This window comes from Patiria miniata, unplaced genomic scaffold, assembly GCF_015706575.1.
Source record: "Patiria miniata isolate m_02_andy unplaced genomic scaffold, ASM1570657v1 HiC_scaffold_22, whole genome shotgun sequence".
Lineage (NCBI taxonomy): Eukaryota > Metazoa > Echinodermata > Asteroidea > Valvatida > Asterinidae > Patiria > Patiria miniata.
Genome location: NW_024037061.1, coordinates 13214361 through 13226437, shown reverse-complemented (window position 1 = coordinate 13226437; position 12077 = coordinate 13214361). Strand labels below are relative to the sequence as shown.

Below are 12077 nucleotides of genomic sequence, written 5' to 3'. Positions count from 1 at the left end.
AAGTGCTCTGATGTTTAATTGCTTTGGATTTATTCCTCGTCTGGCGGTGCTGCATGGGGCCGGGGCTAGGCCTACCTGAACTTCTTCAGAGATTGATATTATAGGGTTCTTATAGTTTCTGTGTCAGGAAGCTATAGGGTTTGACATTTCGAGCCAGAAGGATGCAACATTCTGAAACAATTTAAAGCAAAAGAAACTAAAGTTTGAAAAAATTGCCCTCTTGATTTTTGTTTTTAGGGCGTGGAAAATGAATTCTTGATAGATCCTAAAAATGAACCATTCGATTTCCTTGCTCTATGCTATAACAGGCTATCCATTCTGCCGATACACTTGTAAATGTTGATTAACAAAAAAAAATCATGCAAAAGTATAGGCCTAGGGTTTCGGTTCAGTTTTATCTACAGTAATTTGTAGTTCCCCTTTAGCAGAAACAAAATAACTTCTACTTGAGCTTGAAACCTGGACCGAGAGAGAAGTGCTTGAAATGAAATTAATGTGACCGTGTGGTTCACTTTGTAAAAATCATTCCCAGAATCTCTCCACACCAGGCCAAGCGGCGGTCAAGTGTTTCTCACCCCCCCCCCCCCCCCTATTCACATGGGATGCATGCCTCATGATGTACGACTCAGCCGATACGATGTGGCAGGGCCGGGCCTCGCCTATCGTTCCCCCGACAGGCCGGCACGGCCAGATGCGATTGTCGTTGTCGCCTCAAGTCGGTCTTTCCTCTCTTTTTTCCCCTCGGTCGATTGCGGCGGTTTCTTCTGTTTGGCTGTACCTTGCCGACAGCTATGAACCCGCCTGGGGTTTGACTCGGGTGGCACCGTCATTTATTCTAACTGAAATCAAATCCGAAAACAGTTTCTTTTTTCCTTGGCTACTGCCAAATAGCTGGCCTCGCGTTCCGAACAAATAACTGAAGCATTTTTTTGTAGTCAGTCAAAACCACATTTGTTATGCGCATGTTTATTAAAGATACACACAATCTGCGGTCAATCCTAGTCTGTTGGCAAAGATATTTACTGGGATTTGCACCAGCGACCTAGCGTTCTACAATGGCGAGGTTAAGGGATTTGAACCGTTACCTGCATGTGTTGGGATTGCGAGTGGGCATTGGCAGTCAAATTTCCCGTGAACTTTTGAAAATAGAGCATGCGCAGTCGAGAGTCTGCGTCACGTGTGCGCAATGGTCCAAGACTGCAGTCTGGCGTGGTCATGCGAAAGTGACACGTCGTATTTTTTAATTGGTTGTGATATAGGTAATGTGTTACGAACTCTAGATCTGTCACGTTGCCCACCTTGGATCAGCCTTCTCAGAGATAGCTTTGTTAACAATGTTGTGTCTTCTTGTTTTTGTCTTAATCAGGTTTGGTTTCAGAATCGCAGGTCGAAGGAGAGACGGATGAAGCAACTCAGTGCCCTGGGTGCGAGGCGGCACCACTTCTTTCGAAATCCACGGCGCATGCGCCCACTCCGAGGGCCGTATGACGTAGAAAACAACCCGGATGTCATGGGCAGCCCGCCGTTTAACTACGACCACGGTAAGGGATGCAAATTGGTTTTAAGACTGCAAATTAATTACATGCAATGATGGTTGCCAAGTCATCGCCGAATTCGCGTACAGCCATGTTGAAATCCTTTACTAGTTGCCTGCCTTGATTATTAAGCGTAGTCCAATCAAAACGGAACATTTTACTACCGGATTTTTTGAGCGCATATTTTTTTTATAGCTGTCACAGAATGTTTGGTTCCCAGCCGTTGTAACATAATTATAGTGCAAGCAAAAAAATACGAGCAATACCTCTTCGGCTTAGTGAGAATAGATTAAAAAAAATAATCCACGTTTTCTAAATAATTTATTCTTTTTGAATCGACGTTTTCATTGTGAGCTTCTTTAAGGGGAAAAAATACCAAAAAGTATGGTGCTGCTTAATTGCATGATGACATCACGATTGTTAAAAGGAGGCGGGACACAATCTAAACAAATCTTCCTACTTTAACACGCCGCTTCGCCACACAGCGCTATGGAGCACCGATTAATCAAAAACTGCTCGCTGGAAATTGATCGTATAAAGAAGAAGGAACCAAATCTCGGTTAATGCTCCTTCATGGCTTATTAATGATGCCGACGACTGTCTGATGTTTATGTATTATGCACGGAGCCCGCCGTAGGCAGCCGTGTGTGTGTGAGGATTTATATTCGGGGAACGCACACTCATTTGTCACCGGGGAGGGAGTCAAAATGCTAGTCACCACCAGGGCAGTTGTGTGTAATACACAGACTGTTCAATGTGTACAAGAAATAATTTGAATATGGAAATGAAAATGGGGTTCCTCGGGGTGACATAATAATAGTTTTTGCATCATATGAATTGTTACTGTCACTCTTACAGAAAATGTTTCCGTTATCTTATACATGACACAGAATGTCGGTGAAATAAATACCGCGCGTATCACACGGCAATGGTGCATTAGGCCTATATCGTAGATTTCCGTTTTGAATTTTTCATTTTGATTATTATAAAGACACGTCCAGTCGTCAAAACACATAATAATTAAAAATCGGGATAAGTTTATTTCATATATTCATTTCAAATAATGAAAAGATGTGTCTGTTTAAACGTTGGAAATGCACTAAACACTAGAGAGAAAATTAGCGTGTATACACGAATGAATGTGCTTTGGTAAGAAGATAATGTACGCTTGACTCAGTATATCATAGTTTACGGTATTGGTTGCGCCAGAAAGTGTGATGTACTTAGATATTTCCGAGTTGCATTGTGGTTAATCTCCAGAGACTGGCACGTTTGGCTTCCTCCAAAGTTCACTTAACACCTCCGATCGGCCGACACCCCGGCAGCGTCTTAACACAACCACCTTTACCCCAGGGACCCGTCGGGCGCGCGACGCCATTTCCACTGCAAGTCAGGCGTGGTGTCAGTCGTGCAGGCTATCCTCCTCGTACCATTTCGGGCATAATGACGAGCGATCTTTGCAACCTCACACCTTCTTGTGCGGCATATTATTATGCGAGACTTAAAGGGTTCGTCAACCTTGTACATTTCAGGCTTTGTGAAGAGCGACCCTTGAAATACCACAGTGCTTTGATGCGCAAGTATAGGATTTCAAAACAAAAAGCGCGGGAAAATGACCAATGGGTAAATCAACGTGTACGCTTTTGCATTTAGTTAGTGTTTTTTTAAAGCCACACACCTCAGTTCTTTCTTGTAAACTGGGGTTTCAGCTCAAAGCATTGAGAGAGACACGAAAAGAGCTATTCAATGCAGTGTAAGGCTTATTTTGAAAAGATTGAAATTCAATAGACACAAAATTTGACAGAAAATGCACTTTGTAAAGAAAGGGAGACCTTGCAATTTCTGGCTTGTTGGAGCACGACAGCAACTTTGCTTGGTTTGACTTGTGATTTATGGTCGGTTCGTATTTGGTCTTTGTTGGATGAAATTCAGAAACACTTGCCGCAAAAAAAGCTAGGATCTATCACCCCGTAAATGCGGCATAGGCAGTCATGTGTGATGTGACGGTAAAGTTACTTTCTGTTCCCCGTCAAAAGCTACGCTCGATCGCGCCCCGAGCCTGCGATCCCCCGGACAATTGAACTTTCATAAAGTGCCGAAAAGAGATCTCCAAAAAATGGATAAAAAATAACAAATCCTATGCCTCGGGGCCTTAAAGAAGAAAAAGACCGTGTTGGGGAAGGATTACAAAAAAACAGCGGTCGTATGATTTAAGACCGGCAGTAATGATAAAATACACTTTGTCAGACTGTTTAGGTGTAGGAGAAAAATGGATTGGGCCGTGATGGTTGTAAGTCGGCCTTGAGGGAGCGAGATCAATGCAGTATTGTGTATTCAACGCGCGTTCTAGACATCTGCGTGCTGTGGATATGGTCGAGTGCTGCATCCAAAATATTCTGATCGCGGGCCTATGCTTGTCATTCATGTACTGCCATGACTGGCAGGGTTGAACTCCACTGTACGGAAACAGCCAAGCTCTGTCGACCAAGCATAATAAAGCAGCTTTGGAAAAAGGAGAAACACTAGTGACTCGAAAATAATCCCTTGCTTTCATCATTTCCGTAATAAGCCGAAATCCCACTTTGGATCAGTCTTTAATAACCGAAACTGTAACTTGTCTGTGTGTGACTGTGTAAACTTCACCAAGACATGTGATTATGGTACTATAACGACGAGGGCGCGTTTCAAGATGGCCGAGGGTCTGGGGGGAGGTAAAAATAAAAGAACACCTGACGCTTTTCAAAACACCTTGAAATAAATATCTGTAATTTCTGTAGTACTGTTGGTGAGACTTTTGAATCGGCGCAGCAGTCCGTGAAAACTTTCCCAAATCCCCTATCAATCATTCCCGGCCAAAGATGACAGCTTGTCCTCCGGGCCCAGGCTGGCCGTTTATGGTCCTCTGTGCCCGCTGCACTTTGTGCTCGCTGAAATCCGCCGAACTAAAAAAAGAAAAATGCCTGGCAGCGTCAATGAGCTCATTGTTGGCCTTGTTTCAAGCTTGAAGTGCCAACAACACGTAAAAGTGCACGCTGCACCCGGTGGAAATCAAAAGGCAACTTTGTGCTTGCCGTCAACTCCAGATGATTATAAAGCAACAGGCATAGACACTGAAGTTTGTGTAGGCGTGTCGAAAGTTATACGCCCCTCTCACCTCTTCGTGCTCAACTACAAATAGGCCTATACGCATATAGTATGCTTGGCATAAAAGGCTATAGACAATAATGTCACGTTTATGGAAGCAATTTAGCAACTCTAGGCCTATCCTCCAGTCTAAAATGTAAAGAATATAAAAAATTGAAGATTGTAACCAGGTTTCACAGTTGTACCCAAAAATAGCGCCCTCAATCAACTAATGTTTTTTTTTTCTGTGCATTGTAGCATTTCTCTGCCAAAAAAAACATAAGATGAAGGCAAATGACGAAGTCAATCGACGCACTGGAGGATCAAACTAGAAAACAAATCAATAGACTCTTCAGGAAACAGCCGTTTAGCATAATGCACCCATAAGGCCGAACGGATGGTAGAATCATTGGCTCTTGTTTCTCCGATGGGGGTTATGGGGTTAGCGCGCCCTCAACCTCAGGAATCCTTTGATCCACCGCCGTGGCGTAGGTCCCCCTGGTCCGTCCATGTTACATCCTGGGCGGTGCTTAACCCCGCCGCCCCTGTTTGTTGTACGGTACGTGAGTGCCGATATACATGTACATGTACATAGTGAGCCTTGAGAACGAGTAAGCTATATTGCGCGCCTCAAGCGGCAAAAATCAGGTTTCTTGACGATTCTTTAAAAATTCTGATTCCTCTTTGTTTCTTTCGATTTAGTTGTTGTAAAATTGGCATTCTACGCGTAATACAAACACAATTAATTTGAAGTAGCTATTTTTCATATAAATGTGGTATGTGAGAATGATTTTTAACAAACCCGCAGGCGTAAAGTCTTTGAACAACCCTCATAAAAGAAAACAGAATGAAAACCGTCATAATGTAATTTCCTCACAATTAAATTCTGCATCACTTTTCAGGGTTCCCACGTTCATGGAAAAATCATGGAAAGTCCTGTGGGAAAAAGTTGTCCTGGAAGTCATGGAAAAGTCATGGAAAACTGGGGGGAAAAAAAAGTCATGGAAATCAAAATCGTGTAAGGCTTATTTTTGATGAGCCGCTTTAAGGATGGCTGTAAAGGGGGAGGTGGCCATTATTAATTAAAACTTATTTTCAAAAGCTCACAAATGGTTATAGCCTAACATCAGCGGTTCATCAGTATCATAATACCAAGCAACTTTTCTCTGCAAAATGGCTTTAAATGTCACATTTTAGTCCTGGAAAATCCTGGAAAAGTCGTGGAATTTGATTTTCAGATTTCTGTGGGAACCCTGACTTTTCCACCCTTATTCATACACAAAGCCCTCCTTGACATGTTAAGCCAGTCTATTCCTCCCCCCCCCCCACACCCGAGCAAAATATCCCCAAGCATGGCCTCAAAACACCTTATTCGAAAAATAATTTGATCAGCTTTCGTGGACTTGCTCATGTTCAATGACGTGACATCCACAACACACACCGATCCATCAAGAACTAAACATGTACACGCTTCATTCAACCCATTACCTTTTTTTAAGTCAAGCAATTCCAAAACGCCACGGTCTGCTGAACATTCCTGGGAAACCACCCAGTGTTGATAATCCTTCCCATTAACCAGTTCCTGTCTTATATGTTTCCCCCTTAATTCAGTCAAAATCGACCGTTTAATATCAATTATCTAAATGTTCCGTGTGTAATGCCGTCGTCAGAACTCAATGTGGTTTATATGTGAAGCGGAACGCAATATTGATATATTTATGCACAGCACTATTGTCATTTTTTTTCTCCAAAGGGAACTTGCCAGGTGCTCTTTATAGCCAATGTCATCTGCAGGTTTATTTTGGCTTTGTCTGCAGCAGTTGTGGCTAGAAAAACTCCCATAGTTATCCATCGTTGGACACCAATTGTCTTTACTCGTATAACAGATGGTATTTAATTCATCCGGTTTCTGATATAATAAAAAAAATTAAAATGCACATCAAATTTACCGGCGTGACTTTCTTATGCGAAGTCATTTTTTTTAATCAATCATAATTTTTTTGTCTTGAAATATCCACAGCAGCAGTGTTGGCTGTAGGAACTTGCGGTTGAATGTTTTGTGCCCTTCACACCCCGGGGCTAAAATATCGTTGATTAAAAGTCTCCCCGAATCGTTGGCGAGTCCGGCCCGTTTGCTTTCCACCGTAACAGGTTGCAACTAGAAAAATAATACCTAGATGCCCCCCGGAGGTTCTGTTGGCAGTGGGGCCCCAGAATTTGTGACGCGGGGTCGATATTACGAATAACACCTGATGGACGATTGCGGTGTAATATAAGGAATCGTTCCTCATTAACGGATAAAAAACGTTCAAATCAGAGCTTGTTCCATGACGTGACATGTTCCACTTTTTATCCACGATCTTGACCTGCACTCTATCGCTGATCTGCCTCTCTTGTACAAAAACTGAAATATATTGCGAGGAATTTTGAAGAGAGTTTCAATCGCTAATTTTACTGTGAAAAGTTTGGGTAAATGAAAGTTGAGTAAACCTGAGTTTTTGAAGATTTTAAAATTACTTCCTGTTTGAATTTCAGTTTGATTGCCGACTTTCTCATGTCTCGTTTTCAGCTATGAATTTGTGAAACACATTGTGTCCGCAGCCTGCACGCTATTGAGCAGTTTAATTGGGACATTTTTGTTGGATGTCCGTGTTTTATTCAAGAATTACATCAGAATTGAAAAAAAACCTAAGGAATTCCTTGTAAAACGGCATGAGTATGACACTTTTGTAGTCAGTGTCATATGAACGAGTCGTAAACCCCGACTCGTGCCTCCAGTTTAAACTTCATTCATGTCCCGTTGATATTCGACCATTAGTCTGTGACCCTTTAGGTGTCCGTTGTCCTTTCTTTTTCTCTCAACTCTACAGTCGACACATCTGCAAACCCGCCATGCATAGCGCTATCCAATTGCTACAATTCACAACCGCGCCTATACCTCCATGCTTCAAAAATGCTAACCCGAAAACAGTTTCACACTGCATTAACCTGCCATGCACAACACACACACACCTCTGGGTTTTTCTCCCCTCTAATTTTGCTTCTCAAAATTCAAGCCGCCACTTCGACCAACTTCCCCTCCCACGCGTTCATGTATTCAGACGCACTTTGTATCCTAAGCATTTCACACGTTCATTTCACACCGTCTTGAGGGAGAATTATGCGATTCGCGTGAGCAGACCTATAAACCGTGCATAGATTGGGGTTCGAAGTTGTTTAAAATTAGAAAGAGAAAATGCATAGAACTAGAGATGTGCTTGCTTTGTTGGATGTGTCATCTACGGATGATGAATCACAATTGGAAAACGTCAAACTTAAAAAAACCATCCCTCCGTCTTGTTGGAAACATTATCACGTCGCCATGTTAAAAAAAAAAACCACGTGACGAGGACACATTATTTCATGTTGTAAGGTCTTTTCAAGGGTGTTTACGTTTACAGAGGTTGTTTTTAACAGGTTTGCAGCATTGCTAGCGTTGCTAGCATCGTGACTTTGGACGTATCGTGACATGGTATAGGCTATACGGGTTTATGGCTTCTGACTAGCGTCCCCAGAAGTAGAACGGAGACATTGACAAAATGGGGAACCGCCAATGGCATAGGGCTGGGTAGCTCAGTTGGTAGAGCGCCGGAGGTCACAGGTTCTAACCCCACTCAAGTCAATTTCTTTGTTCAACTTTAAAATGAACATAACGTACCTCGTCAATTTCCCTTTGTGGTTTATAGGAAAAAATAAAGTTATTTTGCGTTAAAGGGATGATATTTAAGGACATTTATGACATAAGCCATCTTTTGAAATTGTGTAGTCCGCGTTGTTGTTTTTTAAACCTTGCAGACTAAGCTATAGGTACTTGTTCATTTGTTCACATAACGGGTTTTTTTCGAGCGGGGCGGTTCAGCGTTTAATTTGGGCGTTCAAATGTCGATCTTCAGGCCTAGCCGCCCGTAATCGACGGAAGCTCTAGTCCCGTTCTGTCAGCTTGAATCTCCAAGATACCCATCACCCAGGCGTTTGATTGATGCATCTGGCGGAGACCGGAAGAATAGAACGGGGGCCGTGTATCCGCGCCGTTTTCCCCGTCACGGCCCGGCGGTCACCGCCGCCAGATCCGCGGAGTACATAGGGCCACAGTGGCATCTGCCTCGTACTGACATAAGCGCCTTGGAAAAGAGTGTTAACCCAACGCACGGAACGTCCCAGAGGGGAAAAGCTGGGGCGAGTTGACTCGGGGACGGATAAGGGAGAGAACACTTGAGAATATCTCCCCGTGAAGGACCATGGGTGGCTGAGTCCGTGCCTGGCCCCCTTTAGTTCATGCCAGGGTTGTCCCATGGGGATTAACCCCGGGGATGCGAGGGGCTTCCATGCATGCAACCAAGGACTAATGCCCAAACACCGCGGAGTCCCCGGCTCCCTGAGGGGGCTGCAGGGTGAGAAGACAACCGTGCGCACGCGAGTTTTCCCCCGTCATGCTCCGCCGAGTCCCCGCTTGCAATTTTTTTCTCTGCTCGGAGTTCCATCTGTGACCCACTAAAAACAGACATCAGCCTTGCGAAAGCAGGCGCTATATGCACGGGAAAACCTTTATCGATGGGAAAATACAGTTTGGGGTATAATAGCTTCACTAATGCTTGCATCAAATTGGAATCAACATGGCTGTTTGCGTAATGGTAGAGCAACCAATAATGTAATTTAGACATTAATTTGATCTACGAATATTGAATTGACTTTATATTCGCAATAAGTAAATGTTTTACTAATATGTTAATTGAAACAATGAAATTACGTCATGGAAACAAATTCAAGAACATCAAATAAAATTTTAAGGCTGAACTGAAAGCCAGAAGCTTCTTTTGAATACATTTTAACCCAACATTTCGGCAAACATTTTCCTGATCATCATCATCACCACATAAAGTTGGCTGAAGAGGGTCAATGTACGCTGTATTCTGACCAATTTATGTCACACAATGAATATCTTGTCAAAATTGAACACCTGAGGAAATGGATTCCACAAAACGTTCACGTGACGAATCACATGATCACATAATTATTTTCTCATTTTGTTTGGTGTGTTTTTGCAATCAGATGGAGCACCGGGCGAGTACTACCCACAGGGCTACTACGACTTTTTCCCTGGTCACCAGCCACCCCCAGACCACCAGGGAGAGCCACTGGGCTACATGGGCACCCCAGTCTCTCAGCACAATCCCCTGACCAGCCTGGAACAGCCGTTGCATCCCAACATGGGAGGCCTCCCTCCGGAAGGGGCACAGCAGTTCGGCATTCCCCACAAGGAGCTGAGTCCGAGTCCGGAGCCGCCCATGTCTATGGCGCCCAACGGGGAGGGTTACCGGCAGAGCGACGGACGCTTTATCGTCACGAGGGCCGGTCTGCCCCACGGAGGACCGTTGAACGGGTACGGCAGGGGTATGACGCAAGAACTTGTGGGTGAGGTGTGGTGACCCTCACAGACAGAACAATAACGCCTCACCCAAAGGCAGACTCTATCAGAGACAGTCTTACTAGACGATGTGTGCGTCTATGAGGAGGATGTAGATCGCACCGAATCTGCAAGACAGTTTTAGTCAACTGCTCACAATCACGCTGCACCTGTATGCAGTATGCATGAGAGGTTCCACACACACAAGCTCAATTCAGTAACCTCCTGAACTTTGAGGCGCTTGAGAGGTTTTTGCCACAACAAACTGAGGCGTCAGCTTCTGGCCAGGCCAGGAGAAATGCCTGTGGTCGACACTGAGATCTAAGTTTAATGCAGGCATCAGAAAAAAAAGCTCATAACAAATAGACCTCTTCATTATTGTGACATGCCGCACCTCAGAACACACTCACGTCACGCCTAACCTCACGTCATTGGACCTCAGAGCCACATGAGGTTACCTCTACCGAAATCATTGACATCATATAGCTTGGACAAAAAATGTGGAGAGTTTGTCAACATTGTCAACGAATCTGACTGGGAACCTCGTGCATGTGGTTTCAATGGGGAATGAGGTTCCCCACCTCACGATTCAACGCAGTTGAGGTGCCTAAACTTTACACAGGCTCAGTTTGTGTTACTATTTATTTTCTAGTTTTAAATTATTGGGAAAAAATGGAAAAACGAAACACGAGCAGTAATTTTTGAGAGATTTCTCCAAATTATGACGTCACCTTCTGCCTTTTAATTCAAGAGATGGTGCAACATTTGGGACATTTTGTGTAATTTTCATTCTTGTTTTCTCGCATCATAGTATTTAAAGAAAGGTCACAAACATTGTCTGTTTATGTATTTATAATACAACTCGTACCGTTATTTCTTTTAGGACAAAGTGGTACTCGGAAAGTTTGGTACAAAAATGAAACAATTTAATTACTGATTTTTCGATTGTCTGTTACCATTAATGAGAAAAAATACATGACCTAGACGCAAACTATTTCAAAAATTCCCTTGAAACGGACCAAATGAGAGTGTGAAGCACTCTTTTCACCTTTAATTTAGTTTTTGAAAAACGCACTGATGAATGTTTTCTTTGTTTCATTTCGATAATTTTATTATCATTCCTTCTAAAAGTTGCTTTCAATATTTCTGTTCGACCGAGCAGCTTGGCTCATCAGAACTTCTTTGTGAATACAGTGAAATGTGGATTTCTGATATTTTAACAGTACTTTTAATTAGTCTCTGTTCATTCTTAATGAGTTTCAACGTCTGTGGTACAATTAAGAGAAAAAAATTCACAAAATGTAAACATTGTAATGTACAAGAGAACATATTTTTTTTCTGGTCAATGTTCCACCGTCATTGTTGTACAGAATATAGCAAACGTCACGTGATTGCCAGCCAACCGAATTTATATTCTACAGCACACACCAAATGCATTTGGCCAATCAAATGGCCGCAAATGGCCGAGGCCTGACGTAAATCTGCAGCGTCTTCGCCTTGATTTTTTGTCAGTTCGTTTTTATGAATGGCTATCGGTTGGCAGGTAATGTCACGTGTCTCAAAGGGTGACTTGTGATTGGATAATTACTGTTAACATGTGACTATTTGGTCTGTCTTTGCTAGGTGGGGACGGAATAACTGTATATTTGTGGCCACTGGTGCAAGATAATAAAAAATGTATTATTTATGTCAAGTAAAACTCAAAAGAAGGTCTGGATGTATTCTATTTTGTCACATTTGTCTCGAATTTATGTTGCCTCGTCCTCCCTTTTGGCACGCATTGACATTCATCTTAATATGACACAAATTTTAGGCGTCCGAAATCAAAAGGAAACATTTTCAAGCACGTTTCGCATTTTGTTGTGAAACAGACAGTATTTATGAAAGTCCAGTGTTCATTTGTCGTTATCACATACACCGGTACTGCTTTATAATACAGGGCGAGTCATAAAAAGCGAAACCCCAACCCCAAAAAA

The 12077-nt window shown here is 42.9% G+C and overlaps 1 protein-coding gene across 1 annotated transcript in view; it reads left to right on the top strand.

The window, feature by feature from the left end:
* LOC119730222 (LIM/homeobox protein Lhx5-like) overlaps positions 1–11807 on the top strand; it is a 41373-nt gene extending 29566 nt beyond the window's left edge. Inside the window, exons 4-5 of the mRNA XM_038203015.1 lie at positions 1367–1541; positions 9747–11807. Of these exons, the coding sequence (XP_038058943.1) occupies positions 1367–1541; positions 9747–10123 (552 nt within the window). The 3' untranslated portion in view covers positions 10124–11807. The remainder of the gene's footprint in view (positions 1–1366; positions 1542–9746) is intronic.
* Positions 11808–12077: the final 270 nt, after the last annotated feature.